This window comes from Diospyros lotus, chromosome 13 (assembly GCF_014633365.1).
Source record: "Diospyros lotus cultivar Yz01 chromosome 13, ASM1463336v1, whole genome shotgun sequence".
Taxonomy (NCBI): domain Eukaryota; kingdom Viridiplantae; phylum Streptophyta; class Magnoliopsida; order Ericales; family Ebenaceae; genus Diospyros; species Diospyros lotus.
Window position 1 is genome coordinate 2,283,782 of NC_068350.1, and position 24,503 is coordinate 2,308,284.

At 37.0% G+C, this 24,503-nt stretch overlaps 1 protein-coding gene across 1 annotated transcript in view; it reads left to right on the forward strand.

The window, feature by feature from the left end:
• LOC127788476 (DExH-box ATP-dependent RNA helicase DExH3) overlaps positions 1-23,913 on the forward strand; it is a 36,316-nt gene extending 12,403 nt beyond the window's left edge. The window contains exons 10-19 of the mRNA XM_052316789.1: positions 353-625; positions 2,721-2,915; positions 6,970-7,173; positions 8,127-8,196; positions 11,691-11,839; positions 19,127-19,435; positions 19,525-19,584; positions 21,575-21,727; positions 21,823-21,933; positions 22,971-23,913. Of these exons, the coding sequence (XP_052172749.1) occupies positions 353-625; positions 2,721-2,915; positions 6,970-7,173; positions 8,127-8,196; positions 11,691-11,839; positions 19,127-19,435; positions 19,525-19,584; positions 21,575-21,727; positions 21,823-21,933; positions 22,971-23,441 (1,995 nt within the window). The 3' untranslated portion in view covers positions 23,442-23,913. The remainder of the gene's footprint in view (positions 1-352; positions 626-2,720; positions 2,916-6,969; positions 7,174-8,126; positions 8,197-11,690; positions 11,840-19,126; positions 19,436-19,524; positions 19,585-21,574; positions 21,728-21,822; positions 21,934-22,970) is intronic.
• The last annotated feature ends 590 nt before the right edge of the window (positions 23,914-24,503 follow it).

Sequence of the window (24,503 nt, forward strand, 5' to 3'; positions counted from 1 at the left end):
ATCTCACATAAAAACTTGAGCAATTGTTCATTCAGTTAGCCATTACATGTTTGCTTTGATAATCTATTTTCTAGCTGGTTAAGCAATGACATTCTGTCATGCTTTCTCTGTAGGCATTGTGCAAACATAATCTCCTGCTATAAAAACAGTGGCAATACGAAAGTGAATTTTTTTCGTTTTGTAGATTCCTTTGGTCTACTTACGTCACTTTGTTTTGTAATAAAAGGTTTATAACCCTTTTGTTTTCTTTTTTCCCTTTCTTTTCAACAAGAAGCTATAGATAGACCCCATAAACTGAATTTTGTAAAATAACTGTGTGATTAATCTTGCTTCTTCTTCTTTTTTTTGGCAGGATGCTCTTAATAAATCAAATTTTGAGAATTATGGTGCCAGGACACGTGATTCACTTTCATATTGGGCTCCTGATTCTATTGGTTTTAATCTTATTGAGGCTGTGTTATGCCATATATGTCGGAAGGAGCGGGCTGGAGCTGTCCTAGTGTTTATGACTGGCTGGGAGGACATTAGTTGTTTGAGGGATCAACTTAAAGCTCATCCTCTGTTAGGGGATCCTAACAGGGTTTTGCTGCTTACTTGTCATGGTTCAATGGCAACATCTGAACAAGTAAGAGTATTTCAATTTCAATTTTTATGCATTAGAAATTATTTCAACATCAGAATTATCATTGTAATCAACATCATCCTTGCGTTGTATTCATCACATTATTACTCCATAGCATTTTTGTTCTTGCTGTGAACTTGAGAGGTTATGTGGTGGTGCATAAAATTTTGGAAGCTAATTTCTGGTTTTAAGTTATCAAATGATGGAATGAAGAAAAGTTGGTAGATCGTCCAATCAGGTTGGAATTCTACTGTCTAATTTGAAATAGAACTCAACGTTGGTAATGAATATCATCCTTTGATCAAATGTTGAAAACTAATAAGAAAGAACATAAAGTTTTTGACTGTCAAATTCATCTCCTCCTGTGTGTTGAATGTTGAATGTTGAGTTTTTCAGGAACTTGTTCAAATAGTATTAGATAATCATACGGGTTAATGTTCTCCAGGGGATTGCTAAGCCCCTTAGCAATTTTCCCGATTTCTTTTTCATCTTCAAAGTTCTCTCTCTTCATTGATTGATTTCATTCCCACTGAAAGAACCAAAAGAGAGAGAAGGTCCCCTCTACAAAGGGGGAGAGGGAATCTATCAAGATTTTTGTTCACAAGGTAGAGAATTGAACTTCAAGTGCTTCACTGGATGATGATGAAGACTTTCTTTATATAAACATATTATGGGCAACCTTTCACTTGTATAAAATCTAGAACAGTTTCAACACAAGAAAGAACTTGACTAGACCATTTTTTTTTAAAGAGGAAAGGAGTCTTAATTAGGCAATCTAGATATGTGCAAACCTGCCATATTACTGCTCAGCTCTAGGGAAGACTGAAGTGGCACTTCCCTTTTGTAATGAAGGCAGCCGTATGCTTGCCTCTGGGATGGAAATGAACAAATTGTGTGTAATTATTTCAGTTTGATTAATTTCTTATATCCATTGACTTTAGATCTTTGTTGATGCTTATCCATGATTCCATATAGGTGATTCCATATAGGGCATAACTTATCACATACTATATTTATGTGGGCATGTATTTGAACATTTTCCACCTTTTCAACAAATTCATCCCAGTTTGTTTAATCCTAGCACTTTGATTAATTTCTTGCATGTCTAAGTGGAGGAGAAGATATCACGTGATAGAGTGACAAAGACCATTAGGCTGAAAGAATTTGAAAGATAATTTATTATAATTATTATTATTTTTTTTACTTCTTTCAATGTCAACATGCCAAGATGTGCAAAATTTGAGTGTAGTTGAGATGTGAATGTAATGATGGGTGTGCGGCTATACAAGAAAAGACAAAATAAGAGACAAGGCCATACATTAAAAGGTTAAGAGTGGTGCCTATTGAAGCTAAGAGGTAGGAATCACAATTAAGATGATTTAAACATGTGAGAAGAAGACTGATAGAAGCTCTAGTGAGGTGAGTGGATGAAGTGAGGAAAATTTGTAGCAAAAGAAGGAGAGGAAGACCAATGAGAATTTGGTGGGAAACCCTTACATATGACATAGGAGAAAATGGTCTCATAGAGGATATAATCATGGATAGAGACGCATGGAGGGCTAGAATGCTAAGAACAAGAAGATAGCCTTTACCAAACTATTTAAGGAACTTGTTCAACTACTATTAGATAATCATTCAGGTTAATGGTTGGTCAATCTAGATCTAACAATCAGTTGCAAGAAGCTATTTTGAGGGATATGGACACCATAATTGAGTTCTAATCCATAGCTTTACTTGGGATTTTTAACAAGTATATGCTCCTGCTATTTTGGAGGGATTAAGGCTTGCTATTATGTTGTTATCCATCTGCTGTTTATGTTAATAATATTTAACAGATCATTTCTTAATTTCAAAATCCTCCAATTTCATTTTATTTTTGGTTGTCATTCTGACTTATTCCGAAACTTCTACTTCATGGTAATTTCTTTTTTTATATTATTTTTTAACACTGTCAATCTTGTATGTGAGAGACATTTTACTGAGAAAATTTGTGTCTGTCAATCTTGTATGTGTATCTTATGTATGCTAATGCAGATTCATTTCCATTTTATTTTGTTGTGTATGATTTTATTTACCATTTTTGACTGATTTTTCACAGAAACTCATATTTGAGAAGGCACCACCTAATGTACGTAAAATAGTACTTGCTACAAATATGGCAGAGGCAAGTATTACTATCAATGATGTAGTGTTTGTTGTTGATTGTGGAAAAGCAAAGGAAACCACTTATGATGCTTTGAATAATACCCCTTGTCTCCTACCATCATGGATATCACAAGCTTCTGCACGGCAGGTAAGTTAGCTTCTGATCAGGTTTTTCTTTGCCTAAACTTGGAAGCAATCATATGCATTGTGGTATGTGAATCATATTTATGTACATAGTGCATGCATATAAATATGTATTCCTCTGTGGTGGTTGGTGTTTTCATGGTTGCAATGTGAAATTTGGAGATTGCCTCTGCAGGAAAGATATTGTTTCTACATTTGCATTTATTAATGAAGAGATATTGAAGTAGTATGGATGGAAGGCTTGTAGTTGATCATTGACAGCGTGGTGGAAACTTTTTAAAATAGTTTATTGGACACCTGCCATGGTCTTAATTTCTTTTTTTTTTTTTTGATCAAAAGGTAAATGTATAAAGATCAAAAGAACTGTACAAGTACACTGGGCATACCCAGGCAAACAATCAGTGACCCATAGAGAGGGTCTCAAATTGAATCAAAACATGAGGATACAAAGTAAAAGTGACCCTGTATACTTGTGTTTTGATCCTACGAATGACAGAGTCAATACAAGGCAAATTGTCTTCAAAAATCTTCCTATTCCTTGTGTTCCAAAGGTAGTAAACAGTGCAGGCAAGGGCAATCCTCTTGACCTTGGCTTGCCACGATGATCCTCGAGCTTCCTTCTTTAACCATTTTAAAGCACTAGGTATAGTGCTCATGAGCCTCAATAGGCCCAGCCATTCACGGATGCTGCCCCAAACAGATGCGCTGAAGGGGCATTGGAAGAAAAGGTGGTTGTTGGTCTCCACATCAGCCCCACAGAGTGCGCAACTTCTGTCTATGTCAAGATAAAGCAGCCTGTCCCTCATAAGAAGCCTTGCTTTGGCAGCCAGCCAGAGGGCGAAAGCATGCTTAGGCACCACACTCGGGTGCCAAACATCAGCTGCCCAAACCCTCAAAGGGCCTTTGTCGCGGAAGAAATTATAGGCCGATAAAATGGAAAAGCGACCGTTGCTGACCCAGCAAGCTAACCGGGCTATGGCAGCATCATTAGACCCAGCTTCCAGCAGAATTTTGTCCCTGATCCAGCAAAGTTTCTTAAGAAGAGGGGAGTCATCCTTCTGCCAGACCATGCCCAAACGGACTGCCCCTTAAGATATTCATGGGAGACCCACTGGACCCATAGAGAATCCTTCTTTTGATGGATGTCCCACAGAGTTCGAGCTAGAAGTGCAAGGTTCCAAACCTTGATATCCTTGAAGCCGAGGCCCCCTTCCGCCTTAGGCAAACAAACGTCTTTCCAAGGAACAAGAGGTTGCTTGGAGTTCCAAAGAAACTCACGGCATAGATGGACAATGCGGACGATAACCGCTGAAGGAATAGGTAGGATGGAGAGCCAAAAACACTCTACACCTTGAAGCACTGCTCGGATTAATTCAGCCCTGCCTGCATAAGAAAGAGAAGCAGAGGACCATGCATTGATGTAGGCAGCCACTTTGTCCACAAACGGAGCATAATGAGAGACTTTGAGCTTTTCGGCCGCAAGAGGAATACCAAGATATCTAAAAGGCATGGACCCATTGGGAAAGCCAGTAAGGCTTCGGATCACTTCAAGATCAAGTCCCACAATACCGGCCATGAAGATGCTGGATTTAAGGGCATTGGCTGAGAGGCCGGAAACAGCCCCAAATCCATTGAGGCAGTCCATAAGGATTTTAATAGATATGGGGTCGCCCCTTGCCATGAGCAGCAGGTCATCCGCAAAGGCTAGATGCGCAATTCTCTGATCACCACACTTGGGGTGGAAATTGAATTCAGAAGAGCTGGTTGCAGCTTTGATAGATCTGGAAAGATACTCAAGGCAACAAATAAATAAGAAGGGGGACAATGGGTCACCTTGGCGAAGCCCTTTTTTTCCTTGAAAGAACCCTTGCATGATCCACATGACAAATTGCGAAGGAAAACCCAAACCAGTAAGAGCAGCCTCGATGAAGACCCAATTGACTGAATCAAAAGCTTTACGAAGGTCAACTTTGATCATGCAACGAGGGGAGATCCGCTTCCTGTTATACTTTCTGAGGAGCTCTTGGGCAAGATGAATGTTCTCAACCAAGCTCCTGCCCTCGATAAAAGCTGCCTGAGCATGATCAATGATGGAATTCATAACAGGGGCCATTCTCGATGCTAAGATCTTGGAGATGACTTTGTAGGTAACATTGCAGCAAGATATAGGCCTGAAATCTCCCACTGAAGGAGAATGGGCAGACTTCGGAATGAGCACGATAGCTGTATGGTTGATCTGTTTAAGCAGGGAGCTGGCGCTGAAAAATTCCAAGATTGCTTCAGAGAAATCATCACCAACCGTGGGCCAAGCTTTCTTGAAGAAACAAGAAGAAAAACCATCCGGCCCAGGGGATTTTCCATCACCAATGTCAAAAAGAGCCTCTTTAATTTCAACAATAGAGATGGGCCTGACAAGGGCAACAGCCTGATCGGAAGGGACTCTAGGACCCGCATCAAAAACACTGGAATCAACTGGCTGGCTACTGCTGGAAACACCGAGCAAATTTTTGTAATAAGATAGGAACTCATTGGCCACCTGTTGCTGGGAAGAGGATATTGAGCCATCCTCCCTGGTGATCGAAGCGATATAATTTCTTTTGGCATTCCTCTTGACAAGGGCGTGAAAGAATTTGGAGCATTTGTCGCTGTTCTTGATGTACTTGCATTTGGCAAGCTGACCAAGGAATTGCCTCTCAGCATCTTTAAGGAAGCTGGCAGATTTCCGTAATTCCGCCACCTTACTTTGGAGCTCAAGGTTGGCAGGATCATCATGCAAGGCAAGCTGGGCAACTTTGAGGTCGCAAGAAGCCTTATCAGCTCTAGCAGATATATGGCTGTAATGAGCAGAATTGAGCCTGCTTTAAAGGCTCTTTAAGGCTGTGAAGCTTCTTACAAAGAATGAACTGTTTGGACCCAAAAAACTGCTGCGACCAATGATGGCTGACCAGGGCTTGAAAATCATCGTGATCTGCCCACATATTGAAGAAGCGGAAAGGCCTGTTGGGAGGTCTAGAAGGATGGAAAAGAGAGACCAGGCAAGGGGAATGATCAGATAGGAATCCTGAAGGGAGAAAATTTGCACAGCCGAGGAGGCCCGCAATAATCCAGCAATTATTCACCATGGCTCTGTCAAGCTTACTCCACACCGAGTTGTTTGACCAAGTAAAGCGACAACCAAGGGACTGCAAGTCCGAAAGCCCCGAAAAAACGCAGCATTCTTCAAAGTCCTTAACTTCATAGGGGGTAATCTCCGAGCCATTACATCTGTCCCCGATCCTTAAAGCGTTGTTAAAATCGCCCAAAACCAACCAAGGGGAGGAACAAAGAGCCCCAAAGTCCCTAAGATTGCTCCAAAGGGGCCGCCTGCTAACAATAGAATGCAAAGCATATACAAAGCTAATAGAGAAGGAAATGAAGGAAACCTTACAGATAGCTTTGCAATGGATAACTTGAGGTGAAATTTCGATTGGCTCAAGAGCCACTTTCAAAGAGTCCCACAGAATCAGAATGCAACCAGCTTGATGGGTGTGGAAGTTATTCAACTCACTCAACCCTTGAAACTTGGTTGCCATGATCCTTTGAAGCTTCTCAGAATTCAGTTTACACTCTAAAATACCCATAACAGCAATGTTATTACGTTTCATGAGATCCCTGACCCCGGTATGCTTAAGAGGCATATTAAATCCTCTTATATTCCAGCTGGCACAGATCATGAAGACTTACGGAGGGCTGAACCCCTCTTGGCATTTTTCATCAGGCTGGGAGCCTTAACCTTAGCAGAGGGACCCACTGGCACTTTGCCATCTGCGGGCAAAGGACTTGCTCTGCTGCCATAACTGACTCAGCGGGATGATCCTCTTGGACTTGCCTTAGCCTGCTACTTCTCTTCCTGCCATAACTGACTCAGCGGCCATGGTCTTAATTTCTTGCTGATACTTTTGTATCACTTATTGCAAATAATTGTCTTGTTTGTGTTGTTTTATATATATGCTGTAGAAAAGGTGTAGGACCCCACCTAGTGGGATTAAAGTTTGTGATTGTTGTTGTTCTTGTTACAGAGAAGGGGTAGGGCTGGTCGTGTGCAGCCAGGCGTTTGCTTTCATCTTTACCCACGATGTGTTTATGAAGCTTTTGCTGAATATCAACTTCCTGAACTTCTAAGAACTCCTTTGAACTCCCTCTGCTTGCAAATAAAAAGTTTGCAGGTTGGAAGTATAGGAGATTTTCTGTCAGCTGCTTTGCAGCCACCAAAACCATTGGCTGTAAGTAACTATATTCTTTGAGATTTTTCACATTTTTTTTTTTACTGATCTTTCTTACTATAAACATCAATATCTTTATAGCAGTCCTGGATCTTGATGTATGTCGGTATATGGTCGAAGCACAGCATAGTGAACCATGGTCTGATTTTGGGTCTGCTGTGTTGTTGGCTCATTATAGTTTTTACTTTGCTCTAGAAATCCTAGTTGACAAAGTTTATATTTTCCCGTCTTCAAGATCTGGTCATATGGAAGCATCTAGAGTCCAATAACCAATATATCTATGCAAAAGTATTTAACTATTCATCCCCAAACACTTTTCTAGAGCTACATGCCTGGCTGGCCCTTCCTCTACATTTTTGAAACTTGAAAGTTTAATTACTGGTCAAAATTCAGCATTTTGTGCAATTATTTTTCATCATCTGTAACAGAAATTTTACCTGTATAGTTCTTTGTTGATCTTGTTCATTCTGCATGGTCTGCATTTTTTTGACCTTTAACAAGAGAGTAAACTTCTGTAAGTTATTTCTCTCTCTGAAATAGTACAAAAACTTTCTGCATGTATAATTTTAACAATTATATACCTATTTATTTATATAAATTGACCCCCCAAATAAGCTAGCTTTCGGCTGAATTAAGTTGAGAGTTATGGATCCTCCGAAGTCATCTGGGAATTTTACTCATCATTCTGTTGTAAACTAGCATCCATGATACACTACACATTTGCATTATAGTTTATTCATTTGAGTTAACAAAATTATGAGAAAGGCTTTGATTAATTTTCACTTTCTTTAAACCTTGTGGTCACAATTGTTCTTCTCATAACAATAATGGAAACAGAAACTGTTGATATTGATCAGTACAGAAGTTTTTGTGTGGATGTTTATGTGGTGTTTAACTGTTTAGTTTTCATGAGGGAAACAAGTCACTGACTTCAATATATTTATGTATTACAGGTCCAAAATGCTATTGATTTTTTGAAGATGATTGGGGCATTAGATGAGAATGAAAGTCTTACATATCTTGGTGAGTATGCTATTTTTTATATTGTTAGAACAGATTTTTGAGTATATGTAAGTGAAGTGTTCCTTTGATATTTGTTTAGTCCTCTGCAGTTGGTTTTTGTATCCATTCACTATACACTAGCATGCTAAATGACATTTATGGCATAAAGCTGTATATAACATGAAAAATATCGTTACTATATGTAAACAGCAATGCATTTAGAGAATGGCTTGCCTGATAACTTCTAATCTTGGTTTGGTCAGAAATGAGGCCGTGACTTAAAGATGATACACAGCTTTCTGTTTACACTTATACTCATTTAACAAATTTATGTACAACCCTAACACTTATTTTCTCATTCCAGTCAGTAGGGAAAAAATATCTTTAATCTTGATAAATTTTCACTTCCCAGCTCTTAAATCTTTTCGTATGATTGTTTGTTTCCTGGTCCAGAACCAAAAGATTGTACAAACTTGTAGCTTGCATTGTAGAAGGAAGTAATAGTAATAAAAATATGAGTAAAGCTCTCCCCCAATCTATGCATTCAGCACCTAATATGCAATTCACGAATGCACCATAATCGAATGAGAAAATCATAGTTTGCATATTAGCTGTTTCCTGCACATCTTGTATGAAGCCTTACCATTGGTTTGCAAAGAGATTCTTTTCACAACTTGAACCTGTGACCTTCTAATCACAAAAGAGCAACCTTATGCTGCAATTTTCATTACCCAGTGTGCATAAAAACAAAATATTCTTATCTTCCAACTCTCAATCCACCCAATTTAAACCAAATTATCATCATTGGACACCGACTTGGGCTGACAAATGCATATTGCAAATATCTTACAAGTCATACATCACACGTGTGTCTGATACATTTATTGATGTCTCCAGTAAGTATATGTGTTCAATATGTGTTGAATACATATATGATACAGATTAGTGTTCATACCTCATAAGGCACAGAGCCTATTGTATGACAGAAATTAAAGTCTATGCTATTTGAGTTAATATAATAGAAACCAATTTGCTGCCAATATCTTTATGTAAATTAAAGAATAGATGAGAGCGAGGAATAGATGCCATGATCTGGAAAAATTGTAGGCGGTTTGTAAAGATGGCATGGAAGGATCAATCAGATTGGCAAAATTATTTATTGATGTTTCAAAAAGCTGTGGGATAACTTGATTATAATGGACATAACAAAATTTTAACCATTTTTCAGAAGACCATCATGTACAATATAAAACAATTGATTTATTCTAATAAAAACAAAATCATTCATGAATTCATGTATTATTATTTTGGTAAATTGACCATATACCCCCTAAACTTTGGGCTTTTAATCCAAACACCCTCTGAACTTTGTATTTCACCAAATAGGTCCCTAAACTTTCTTGAATTAGCCACAACACCCCCTCCATTACTAACAACAATAAGTAAATTGATCATACATTCCATGAATTTTATGCCTTTGGCTTGAACACCACTTGAACTTTATTTTTTTGCTAAATCAGTCCCTAAACTTTCCCAAAATGTCCAGAACACCCCATCAATAAGAAATGATGTTAATTAAACTAAATTAAATAGAGACTAGGGAAAATTTTTAACTTAGATTAGTTTAATTAGTGTCATTTCTTACAAATGGGGTGACCTGGCTATTTTTGTGAAATTCAAGGACCAATTTGGTGAAAAATAAAGTTTAGGGGGTGTATAGGCCAATTGTCCAAAGTTTAGGTAGTGTACAATCAATTTATTTAATGTCGTTACCATAGTTCTCAAAGGCGCATAGTGCACTGAAACGCAAATTAGTGCTTAGGGCCTAGGCACGAGGTGAAGCCATAGCCTCACAAACATGAGGCGCACATTTATTCAAAATACTTATACAATACTTATGCACTGTTCTTTTTAATATGTACCTATAAAGAGGTAGATAGAAAGATGCAAACTCATAAAAAAAATGATAAATAACTAACCCTATAACAACAACTAATATTATTGCTGAAAAAAAAAATTAGTTTCTTTTAATTGCAAAAGAGATTAGATGAAAGAAAAAAGTTATTGCAGAACACACGACAAAAAACAATTACAAGAAAACAATTAATTTCTTCTAAATTAGAAGAACAAAAAAATTACAGCAGAATACACAATAAAAACAAAAACAGTTACAGAAAAACAATTAGTCTATTCTAAATTGCAAAAGAAATTAGAAGAGAGAAAAAAAAATCAGTAGAGCACACAGTGGAAATATTTGTTTCTTAGCAATAATTAGTTTCTTCTAAATCATAACAGAAATTAGAAGAAAGAAAAAAAAAAAAAAAGTAGAATACAGTGAAAAACAATTATAGCAAAGAATTGGTTTCTTCTAAATTGCAAAAGAATTAGAAGAAAGAAAGAAATATGAAACATAACATATACATGTGCCATTCTTTAGCGAGTGAACATCACTGCTAAAGAAATCCAGCTAGTGGGAGATCTGACAATCCTCCAGATTACACCACTAGTTTTGTCTCTTACTGATATATAAGAATATGCAATCAAATCAACAAGAAATAAGATCTAAGGAGACAAATGGACAAATAATAGGGTTTGAATACCCATGTATATACAGGCATGTGCCTCATGCGCCTAGGCAGCACCTCAAGCATGGTGCTGCACCTCGTGCCTAGGTGCGCCTTGAACAACTATGGTCGTTACTAACAGAGGGTGTCTTGGCTAATTTGGAAAAGTTTAAGGACACATTTGGCGAAATATAAAGTTAGGGGGTGTCTGGATTAAAAGCCCAAAGTTCAGGGGCATTCTGTCAATTTACCCTATTATTTTTTATGTTGTTAATACTATAGTGTTCATTAGATAAATACTATAATTTACTGTTAATAACATTAACATATTAATAGGTAATATCAGTAAAGAGTTATTATATAATGTAATGATGTGATTAAAATTACTATAAACAATAAAATAAGTAATATTATGATAGTATTTTGGTAACACGCCTTGTGTATTGTTGTTGATGTCATTTGTCAAGTTTAAAATTCATATTTTTATAATTAATATTGATATTATATAAATATAATTAAGTTCGTTAATAATATATATAATGGTATCATGGATATTATATCCATTTTTACTATTCTAACAACTATTATTACTTGGTGGTATTAATTTTAGAAGTAATACCAGAAAAGTGCAGTATCCTGACATTCTGACTAATGAACAAAAATTAACAAGAAATTGAAGTATAAAGATGGATAGGTTCACAAGAGAAAAAACTGCATGTTTTAGGGTCATAGTAGACTAATAAATTCTTTTATCATTTCACTTATTACATTTTCCAAAAGAGAGTTGGAATTTTTTTTTTTAATCAGTTGGGTCCTGTTCACAGTGCCCATGTTTGGAAAATACCTTTTGAGCATTTGAGATAGAGGTAGAGATGTTAAGTCTCATTTATTCTATCTTTTTTTTTATTCATTCATTTATTTAACCGTTTGTTTACTTATTTATTCAATCAGGACGGTTTCTTTCACTGCTGCCTGTGGATCCCAAGCTAGGAAAAATGCTAGTAATGGGTGCTATCTTTCGTTGCTATGATCCTGTTCTAACAATTGTTGCTGGACTTAGTGTCAGGGATCCTTTTCTTTTGCCTCAAGATAAAAAGGATGTAAGTATGAAAACCAGCATATAGTTTACTGAGTCAATATGCTTCATTTTTTACCTCCTCAATGTTTCGTTTTATGTACATTCAGAAGTGTGTATCTATGTTTGGCATCTTTTTTCTTGTTTATGGAAAAATGCAATGAGATGCATGAGAAGACTCCAAGAAAATAAAGAGATAACCAACCATCATTGTCGTAGTGTAACTGGGGCTTGGCAGAAAGGACTGCAAAACCTGCTACATGACATTTAACCAGAAAATGTTATAAAATCCTTGAAATAAGGTCAAACAAATAGTCTGAGATAAAATCATAAAATTGATGATCTTCTTTATTGAAAGTCTTAACAATAATGAGAATGCATGTTGTTGGCTCTAATGTCTTTTCCTGAATTCAATCTATACCAAATAGCTAAATTTGGTTTATTGTTTTCTACCCTTTGTAACATCCAATATTCCTAGTATGCTAGTCTTGATGGATTTTGATAAGAACTTCTAAGTATGTACGGCAGCTTCAAATCTATTTCCTAGAATCGAACTAGAATTTTCTGTGAGAGTTGAGGGAGTGCTATTCCCCAAGGAGAGTTTCAGTAGTCTTCGGTAGGGTAGACTTTGGTTTTAATATGCTTGTGATGGTTGACAAACATGATTAGTTTAGTTCATTCAAGCTTATTTATTTAGTTAAATAAACAAGCTCAAGCTTGGTTTTTAAGTTCGATTAGTAGACGAGCCAAATAACCTCATTTAAATGCTCGACTATAGGCTTGTTTATTCATTTATAGGCTTGTCTGTGTCTCATTCCAAAATAATGTTTGTTTCTTACAACTAAGGATGTTTTTTGGTCATATTATTTATATTATTTGAAATTTAAATAGGTATTAAAATTTACTAATTTTATGTTCTACTTAATAAGTGAACAATTTCAGACTTGGATTTTGAATTGAAAAAGAACTCGAATGCACAGAAAACTATCTTGTCGATTCTAGGATACAAGGGTACTTTAAATACAACTATACTTCTTATCTCTTAGTTAAAGATTAGGATATTTAAAATTAAAATACAACAGCAGATTTGGAGTGATTTAAACTCCTATATTTTCGGATATAGCTTTTGCTCTATCTTCTTATCGTCGCTGCATCTTTGAATCCCTTTCTCTTCGTCCGGCTTTATCTTTTTATTCTAGGATTATCTTCAACTCTCCCCCTCAAGCTGGAGAAAAGATATCCTTCATTCCTAGCTTGCCTCTCATCACTTCAAATCCTTGTTTGTTCATTGCCTTGGTAAGAATATCAACTTCTTGTAGACTGGTAGGGATATATACTAGGTTTATTCCACCTTCTTCAATCTCTTGTCTGATGAAATGCCTATCAATTCTTACATGCTTCATTCGGTCACGTTGGATTGGGTTATTTACTATACTAATGGCAGATTTACTGTCACAGTATAGTTTTGTAGGATCGGTGTTAGGCGTCTTCAAGTCATTCATGAACTTTCCTGGTCATCCCAACTTGCCTGTTTCTTTTAATAGGTCTAGAGTGTATTTTCTTTGGGATGTAAGGATTCCCTCCTTGCTACTTGCTACTTGCTACTTCCATCCCAAGAAAATATCTCACCTGCCCAAGGTTTTTTACTTCAAAAAACTGCTGTAATTGTTCCTTTAATGCTGAAATCTCTTGCTTATCATCACTTGTAACAATAATGTCATCCACATAGACAATTAAGATAGTTTTAAGGCCATTAGCAATATGTTTAGTAAACAGAGTATGGTCAGACTGCCTTTGTTGATACCCTAGCTGATGCAATGTGGTACTAAACTGCTTGAACTAGGTCTTAGGAGATTGTTTCAGCCCATATAATGATTTTATTAATCTACAAGCCTTCCATTTTTCTTCAAATCCGGGAGGCATTCTCATATATACCTCTTCTTCTAGATCTCCATTAAGAAATGCATTCTTTATATCAAGTTGGTGTAGTTCCCAATCTAAGTTAGCTGCAATTGAAAGTAACACACGTATAGAATTGAGCTTTGCAACAGGTGCAAAGGTCTCTTCATAATCTATACCTTGAGTTTGAGTGAATCCTTGAGCCACCAACCTGGCTTTATATCATTCAATGCTTCCATCAGCTCTGTGTTTTACAGCAAATACCCATCTGCTCCCTACTACTTTCTTATTTTGAGGCAAATCTACCACCTTCCATGTACCATTTCTCACTAGGGCATCCATTTCCTCCATTACAGCTGCTTTCCAATCTGGTTTCTGTAGGGCTTCATCAATATTTTTTGGAATTTGCACCTCATCCACTTTGATGGTAAATGCCCTGAAACTTAGGGAAAGTTGAGAGTATACTTTCATTGGCAGTTGTGTTTTAGGACATTTTTCTGAAATATGCTACTGCTGCTGCTGTTCTTCTCCCCCTGAATTTGTTACATCATTCGGAATAGAAATAGATGAGGTCACTATTTCAGGAAAAAGACTAACATCCCAACAATTATCCCTACCTTGATTTGCACTTGGAATCACCCCCTGCAGATTGGTTGTAGGGTAATAAAATTGATGTTCAAGAAAGGAGACATCACAAGACACAAGGAATTTTTTTGTGTTAGGACATAACACTTGTATCCTTGTTGTGTAGGAGAATAACCAACAAATACACACTTCAAATATTTTGGATGCAATTTAAAGTTGTAGTTGTGAACATAAGCAGTACAACCGAAGACTTTAGGGGATAAGGAGTTCAGAATGTGGGTTAGGTGAGGGTATGAGATAATGAGAGCGTTTAAAGGGGTTTTGAAGCTGAGGACTTTAGAAGGGAGTCGATTAATGAGATAGGCTGAAGTGAGAATGGCTTCTCCCCAATAGGATGTAGGCACAGAACTGGAAAACATTAGTGTTCGGGTTGTTTCGAGCAAATGCCGGTTCTTCCTTTCTGCCACACCATTATGTTTGGTATTATAAGGACATGTGCTTTGGTGAAAAATACCATTGTCACTTAGATATGTCTCAAACTCAGATAAGAAGTATTCTTTTTCATTATCCGATCGAAAGATATGGATGGATGTGTGAAATAGGTTGCGGACCATTTGATGGAATTTTCTGAAAATTGTGTAAACTTCAGATTTTTCCTTCATCAAGAATACCCAACATACCTTGGTATGGTCATCAATGAAGGTGACAAACCAGTAAGTTTTAGTTAAATTTGGTACTCTAGTTGGTCCCCATACATCACTATGGATTTTGTAGAAAGGTTTGGTTGGTTTATTGGCATGAAAAGGATGTGAAGATTTTGTTTGTTTAGCAAGAATACACTGTTCACAGTTGAAGGAATCACTCATTTTATTGCTAAATAAACGAGGATACAAAAGCTTTAAATAACGAAAATTAGGATGGCCTAATCTCTTGTGCCATAAGTGAATATTAGAATTTGAAACAACAGAAGAAACAAAGGAATTTTGTAACCTAGGAATGAGAACAGAAGCAGTAGCTAGTCCTTTCACATAGTAAAGGCCTTCTCTCTCTTCAGCATTACCAATCATCCTCCCTGAAATTAGGTTCTGAAACACACATTGAGTAGGAGAAAAAATTACTTTGCAGTTCATGTCTCTAGTGACTTTGCTGATAGATAGCAGGTTGCATCTTAAAGAGGGCACATATAAGACAGATTTCAGCCATAAATCATTTAAGTATATTGAACCTTTCCCTTCAACATACGATATTGTACCATCTGCCATAGTTACCTTTATATTCCTATCACAACGTTTGTAATCCACCATGCCACACATGGATCTAGTCATATAGTCGGAGGCCCCTGTATCAACAATCCAATCATTCCCAGTTATTAACTTAGAGAGATAGCAATTATAACCCTTACCTTGGTCACCTGGGAGGCGGTTGGATTCATTACTTCCTTAGAATTGGAGGGTTTTGTAACCCCTATTTGTTTTAAAACCTACTTCAAAACCTCCAATTGATTAGAGGTTAAGGTAAAACTCTTACCATCTTCTACATCCACTGCATAAGCTGCTTGTGGCCTCTTCTGATTTTGATTTCTCCCCCTCCAATTAGCAGGCTTCCCGTGTATTTTCTAATAGGTTTCTTTAGTATGGTAAGGTCTTTTGCAGTGATCACATCAAGGTCTGTCTTTTGTATGATCTCCTCGAGGTGTTGTTGTCCTTTGCTTCAAGGCTGTAAGTGCTGATCCATCTTGATTATTGACCTCAAGAGCTGTGTTTAACATGACTTTTTTCCGGCTTTCCTCCCTCCTAACCTCAGCAAAGGCCTCCTTGATAGAGGGAAAGGGTTTCATCCCTATGAGCCTTCCTCTGACTTCATCTAAGTCTAGATTTAATCCATGTAGGAAATCAAAAACCCGCTCTTTCTCCACAATTTTGCATATTTTACTCCATCCTTTGTACACTCCCATTGTATATCATAAAATAGGTCATTTTCTTGCCATAATTCAGATAGAATATTATAGTATTCAGTCATCGAATGGTTACCTTGGCGGGTGGTTCTCAAGGCTGATCGCACCTCAAAGCATTGTGTTGTGTTCTCCATGTTTGAATATAGGCTCTAGACAACATCCCATACATCCTTTGCTGTCTTGTAGAATAAATAGGTTCGCCCTATCTTTGGCTCCATGGAATTGATGAGCCAAGCCATCACTATAGAGTTTTTAGCATCCCATGCCTCGTACTCGGTAGTTTTAGGATTTGGCTGAGGTATTACTCCTATGAGATACCCCATTTTTCCTTTGCCTTTCATCACCAACATAACCGACTAAGACCATTCCTGAAAATTGGTCCCATTATGTTTATGTTGTGTGATTTGAAGAGTATGGTGATCTAACGAGAAGGGAGAGGGAGAAGGGGTTGGAGGAACTGATCAAGAGGTTGTAGGACCGATATTGGAGGTTGCACTTGTGGTTGAGGAGTCTGCCATCTTGAGGAAAGTTGATGTGCTGGTTATTGAGAACCAAGCTCTGATACCAAGAACAATTTCAGACTTGGATTTCGAATTGAAAAAGAACTCGAATGCATAGAAAACTATCCTGTCGATTCTAGGATACAAGGCTACTTTAAATATAGCTATACTTCTTATCTCTTAGCTAAAGATTAGGATATTTAAAATTAAAATACAACAACAGATTTGGAGTGATTTAAACTCCTATATTTTCGGATATAGCTTCTACTCTATCTTCTTGTCTTTGCTGCATCTTTGAATCCCTTTCTCTTCGTCCAACTTTATCTTTTTATTCTAGGATTATCTTCAACAATAAGTTCACATAACCATTAAAATAATTAATATTTATTTTAAATACACCAATTTTAAATTTAGAGCTCAAGAAAAGGCTCATTTAAAGATCATTTAGTGTAAATGACCTGAGCCCAAGATACTATAAATTTTTAATAAACGAGCTTGAGCCTCAATTTTGGGCTCGACTCAAGCTTGAGCCAAGCCGAAGTATCGCAAAATTCTAAACAAATGGACCTGAGCCTTTAAGGGCTTGACATGACTTGGTTCGTTTGTAACCCCACGAACAAGAAGAGATTATTCTACTAATGAGACTTTAGATTGAACATGTAGTCTTTGACTTTTTGGGGCCAGACAGGGCCACAGGCACACACTATCTCTGGGTACTATTGGAATCATTGAAAAGAAACACACATTTGCCGCAGTTCTTAATTAGGCCCTATCTTTTCTCCAAAATTTTTTGGATATCATTTTCTAATTCATTTCTTTCTGTTATACTTTAAAAGAGTTCTAAGGAACAAAATGAGATTTTGACTTTGTTCACGTTCAGAATTAGTTGACTGTGATTCGTAGGCCTGCAATGAGTAAATAAGCCCAAATGCAAAGAGGAGGAACAAAATAGAACATACGCAAGAGATTTTTACGTGGTTTGACCAGAATGATGCTTACTCTACAATTATTCTCTGGATATTCCAGCAGAGTAACAGTATGTTATTATGGTTGTTCTCTCTTTTACAATGGTATTCTTGACCCCTATTTATAGTGAGGGGTGTTTACAATTGCATAAAATACAAAAGTGTAGAGATGATATCATGGGGGACAAGATGTCCTTATCATCTCCATAAAATCAGGAATGGGGCTCCGTATTACTAGGGATCCGGTTTGCATCAGATAAAGTAGGTGGGTCCCTGCTTCTGGTTCTTCAGCAACAATGTTGTTATGCGAGCTGAATAGCTTGACCGACGAGTTGAACTGTTGGCCAGGGAGCTAGAAGCATTGTAGGCAGCTTGTTGGGTATATCGCTGAGAGCTTGCCGGAAGCCTTGCTGGGAGCTTGCTTAGTTCTGCGATCTAAGCTTGGATTTCAACGATATATGAGCTTGCCTGACGAGCTCGGCTGGACTTACTGGGTTTTAGGCGATTGGGCCGGCCTATTGGACTGAGTCTAGCCCATAAGAAGTGGTGCAGAAAATATGTATAACAGACTCAAATAATGGATACTATGAGCCCATAGCCTACTATTCATCTCCTTGCACTACTATTCATCTTCTGTTGTTTCTTTTCTCATTCCCTGTTTTTATCCTATACTCTTCTTGCTCATAGCCTCTTCCCTTCTCTGCATTCTTATATTATTTCCCTCCTTTGCAGGCTCTTCTTCCCCCATTCTCATCTCAGTGTTGAATTAGTTCACCAGGCAACTGCTTAAGAGATCCTTGATATTAATTCTTGTAACAAATCTCTATAGATGATGTTTAGTTGTGAAGAACTTGTGGCATGGCTGTCTGCAAGGAATCTTATGTGCTTGTGATATTTGTACTTATTTGTATTACCATTTAACTGTAGTTTGAGAAGCTTTAGTTTGAGCTCCTTAGACAATCAGAGAGCTGTGAGAATTATTTATGCCAAAATAGCAGAGGGAATTCTCTCAGAAGTTAGATTCTGGATTAAATGTGAAAGGTCTTGCGACAAAGCTCAATCTGAAAATTCAGCTATTTTGCTTCTTGTTTTCAATTAAGAAAACTGCCGAGAAATACTCAGGTGAATTAGATTCACTATCTGATCACATAATATCATTTGGGTTGCTAATTGTCTCCATGAATAATTCATGTGTTATGTGGTGATCCCTGGAGCATCCATATGTCCTAAAAACAACCTGCTCTTATAATTATTTGTTTCTTCCAAATGATGTTTCCTTGTTATTCAACAAGCCGTGAATGCAGCCATGTGCCCATTCATTCTTGCTTGATGTCAGGTTTAGATCTAACTTCATGTTCAGCGTACATGTTAAATAAAGTTCCATAACAATTCACATTCTTTTTGTTCAGTTAGCAGGGACGGCAAAGTCAAGATTTTCTGCAAAGGACTACAGTGATCATATGGCACTTGTCCGTGCATATGAAGGATGGAAAGATGCAGAAGGAGAAGGATCAGCATATGAGTATTGCTGGAGAAATTTCCTTTCTGCCCAAACACTTCAAGCCATCCATTCTCTTAGAAAGCAATTTAGCTTCATTTTGAGGGATGCTGGGCTGCTAGATGCTGATACTGGGACTAACAATAAATTAAGTCACAACCAATCACTGGTTCGTGCAATTATATGTTCTGGCCTCTTTCCTGGAATAACATCTGTAGTGGTAGGGTAACTCTACTTTCAGTTGCTTTTGCAATTAATGTCCAGCAGGTATACCCAGCTAACACATGCTGCTTTCCTTTCCATGTGCAGCACAGAGAGACATCCATGTCTTTCAAAACAATGGATGATGGCCAGGTCTTGCTCTATGCGGTGAGTGTTGAGCAAATTTTTATTTTGAATTATCAGGATACAGGAATTTGCTTCTTTTAATGATTCCATAGGCAATAATGACATGCACTTTGCTCAAGAACATGGCATCCACCCATTGCATTTGGACCTGCACTGTGATTGCATACAATGAATAGATTCTTACATGCAATGAGTTGTTTTGTTATTGAATTGTCCCCTAAGATGCATAAGAGATTGTTAGGATCCTAGGGTTCACCTAGGGTTTCAGCAGAGAAATAGGGCAGAATTAGAGAAAGAGAAGGAAGGACAGAAGGAGGCGGAAGAAACAGGGAGATCAAGAGGGAGAAAGAGAGGAAGAGAAGCTGAGGGAGAGAAAGAGACATATCCGAGAGGGAGAGATAATTTGGAGAGAGAAAATCAGAAGATTAAATTGATATTTCTGAATAATGCATCTACAACAGCCCTAGTAGCTTTATATAGCTACTTCAACAGTTTAACAGAAAATATAACAAGTAAAATAACTACTGCTAATAACATAACAGAATTAACTACTCCTCCTGAGAAATAATCTGCTACACTCGGCCCTACTGTACGCTACTATACACCCTAGGGTCCTAACAGAGATGGCACCTAGGACCCACATTCAAGCTATGACTTGGTTGTATGTTGTCTGTATTTGGTTGGTTAAAACAAGTTTTCCAACACTTTTCAAACCTAGCCGGGTGTCAACTCAATTGTGTTGTAGTCTTGATTGATTGAAATGTTTAACTTGCTTTTGTTCAGCCTTGTTGACTAGGGTTGTGCAAACAGTTGGTTTAGTTACTGAATCGATTGAAGTTCAAAAACCGAAAAAATCGAACCGAACTAAAAAACCGAACCAAATAGACCAAATTAACCAAAAAATCAGACAAATCGAAAACTGAAAAAACTGAACAAAAATAATAATAAAAAAAACCGAACTGACTGAATAAGCTGAACAAACACAAAAAAACCAACTCAACCAAAGACTAAACAAGTTGAAAAAACCGAATAACCGACAAAACTAAAGAAACCAACACAATTGAAAACCACAAAAATAATTGAAAAACCAAATGGACAAAATCAAATACAGAAACATGTAACCATAAAAAAGGACGTCGTTTTAAAGTTCGGCTTGTTCGGGTAGTGCAGTTATTCCAACCAAAAAAACCAAATTGAACCCGAATATCCGAACTTTTGCGAAAAATTAACCAAATCGAACTAATGCAAAAAAAAAAAAAAAAAAAAAACCAAACAAAACCGACAAGTTCAATCAATTTGGTTCGGTTAGTTCAGGTAAACCAAACTTTTGCTCTCTCCCATTGTTAACCCCATGATTAAGTGAAAAAAAAAGTGAGGAACAATAAATTTAACTTCCCTAGGTGCTTCCTTGGAGTGGGAAAGAAAGGCACGTGCAGATTAGAACTCATAATCAGGCAGTCAGTTTACAGACGTCTCTGGTTGCATGATTCTGAGAAAAGTCATAAAATACATGTTGTGCAACCTTGCAAGTTAAGATGCACAAGCTTTTATAACATATGAGAGACAAGCCATTCGAACCAAGTACCAAGATGTGAGTTTTCAGTGAAGACTTAATGGATATGCAATCAAATATAGAAGTAACACACATTAAGAGGATGACAAGTAGATTTATAGTAGTGCTGGTTTAACCTAATCTTAATCTTTTCCCCAAGCTCCACGTTGGAACCTTTTTACTGTTCTTCCAATAGTTTTACGTCTGCTAGCTTCCCTAGTGTGAGTGACCTTTTCCCAACTGCTTGTCCCAAAAAAATCTCCCTTAAGACAACACTCTTTCCTAAAGTGATTTTTACAAATTATTCACAAATACTCAATGAGAATCACCAAATCTCTCAAATGAGAAATCTCCCAAACTATTCTTTGGTATACATATTTGCTTTATCAGGATATGCTTAACTCTTGGACTCCATTATGCTATACGTTTCTTCAAATGGTGCTAATTCTTCTGCTTCAGAATTCAGTGAATGCGCATTACCAGACAATTCCCTACCCATGGTTGGTTTTTGGCGAAAAAGTGAAAGTCAATACAGTCTTCATTCGTGATTCAACTGGTGTTTCTGATTCTATCCTGATACTTTTTGGCGGTGCTCTTGACTTTGGAGTTCTGGTAATTTTCTTCACTTAAAATTAATTTTAATATGTATTTTATCACTATATTCATAAATGATGGGATCCTATAATTTGGAATTGGATTTCTTTCAGGCTGGACATTTGAAAATGTTGGGAGGATATATTGACTTCTTCATGGATCCTTCTCTGGCGGAGTTCTATGTGAAGCTCAAAGAGGAGCTTAATAAGCTTCTGCAGAATAAGGTGAATTTTGAAAAACAAAAATACTCACCAGATAAACATTTCATATATTTATCATGGTTTATATATATACATACATATATGAATATAGAAGTACGTGTGTGTCTATAATATGAAGTCATAGTTCACATTCACTTACAAAGGAATAAATAAATATTTGTTGATTCATCAGTGCAAGATTAAATAGTAATCCTGTTAGTTCTCAAATGTATCAAAAGAAACTTACTCTCCAAAAGAGGATAAATTGCAATCCATAAAAAATGCAGACACAGTATGTGTGGAATTTGTGAACCTTCACATACTGCAAAGTAAACCGCACATTCAATTCTCAGGTGAGAATCAAAATTAATACTTGAACCATGGAAGTGACAAACACACTAAAGGACACAGTATGAGTAATTACTGTAAAAGTTTATATGCTTAAGTGCACTCTTATTGATTTAGGTTGTAGTTATTAAAGATTTCTAATGAAGTTTACAACTGGTTTAAGACCACCATAATACAACTTTAGATGTTATGCTAGTTCAAAGAGTCGATGCCCCCTGTCCCTTAGTTTCTTCAAATGCTATAGAGGCTTAAAAATCTGAAAGCACCCGTTCTTTGATTGGGTAAGACCTAAAATTCCAAAACTCATTCAATCTAAGTTGTAGATGTATTGAGATATTATCATATTGGTGCCAGTATCCTTGCAGATTTTTTTTTCCTCGGCAGGTCTTCTTTTGTTGTCCTTGCTTTCTTTATTTTTTTTATATTAACCCAACTCAGAGTATCTGTTTTCTCTTCCAGCTTTATTAGATGTTTACATGATTATTCTGCTGGGTACATATTAAATTTAAAACTTTCAATTGGAGTTAAGAGTGTAGAAATATTTTTCATGCAAATTTTGTTGCTGTCCATGTAATTCTTGTTTCTCTCTCAAATCCTAGTTCCAAGCATAGCATTAGTGTTGTAGAAGTAAAAACAAAGGCCTTTTTTTGTGTGGAAAAGTTCTTTTCAAGTCGAGCCAATAGTTTGGTGATTATGGCCTTGCAATGATGCAGCTCCAAGATCGGAGCCTTGACATCCACAAGGAAGGAAAGTACCTCATGCTTGCTGTTCAGGAATTGGTATCTGGAGATCAGTGCGAAGGAAGGTTTGTATTTGGTCGTGAAAGCAAGAAGCCTAAAGCGCCTAGTGACAGCGAGAGATTTACAAGGGATGGGACGAACCCCAAGAGCCTGCTACAAACCCTGTTGATGAGGGCAGGTCACTCACCGCCCAAGTACAAGACCAAGCATCTCAAAACAAATGAATTCCGAGCTCTGGTTGAGTTTAAGGGAATGCAATTTGTGGGGAAGCCCAAGGAAAGCAAACGGCATGCAGAGCGGGATGCTGCTATAGAAGCATTGGCCTGGTTGACTCATACCTCTGACAAAAGTTGGGATGAAGGTGATAACTCCCCGCCCGACGTCACAGACAACATGATGAAACTTCTCGGTAAGCGCAGAAGATCAAAAGGCAGGCCTAGTTGATGATTCATTCTTGCCAATGGATCTTTTGGCAGCCGCAGGCCCAGAGAATGAGGTAAATCATCGCTCATCACGATGCACGAAGATGATGCTATTGCACCTGGTTTTGCTGAACGAACATGCTGAAACTTATTGGATGCAGCCAGATGGAAGTGTCAAATCCATTACCTGTCCTGCCCTACAGCTTCTGCTCTGTAACTGGAGACCAGGTGACAGGGCATACATTTTGAGTGGCAAAAGCGTAGACATAGGCACATTAGCCAATCAAGATAGCATCATCAAATTGGTTTACACTCGTGGATAGTATGACAAAGGATCACCTAAGCAACTGTCAAGCATCATATTATTAGAATATTAGATCTTAGATCCTAGTACAAGAGATGCTACCAAGGGACTGCTCTCTGTAGTATTTGAGGGTATTTTTTTAGTGTAAAAGAATTCTGTTATTATGATAAATATGCTGCATATTTGTCCATGGAGATGAATCATTAATTTAATTCAATCTTCAAAATTTGAGAGCTTTAATTCATTTTTTTTTTATGTGAAAAGGTGCAATCTTTTTGGTCTAAATTTTGGGTAGACGCTTGCTGTTTACTTCTTTTGATTTCAGTCTGGCATTTCAAGTTCATATAATCTTTTAGTCTAAAGTTATAACACTTCTTGTTTGTTATAATTTTAAGTTTAACAGAAGGGTTATATGAGTTGTGTCATAAAAGAAATAGTCATGGTTATGGATAAAAATAATTATCGAGTTAGGATTTATTCGGTGGAATTAATATTTCATATCTTATTATTGTAATGGAAGATGTTAGTTAAAAGTAAATGAAATTCAAGAACTTGATTATGACACCAATTAAAATTATATGCCCTCAAACTATAATAAAGAGACATGGCATTTTCATATTATAAAGCAAATAAAGAATGATAACTAAAAATTAAAGAAGAAAAATAATGACATGTAAAAAAAATAACACGATTTGACTCAACATCCTAAAATCCCATCACAAGAGTTTTTACTAACCAAAATAAACTAATTTTACAACTTTAGATCTCTCCAAAAATTAT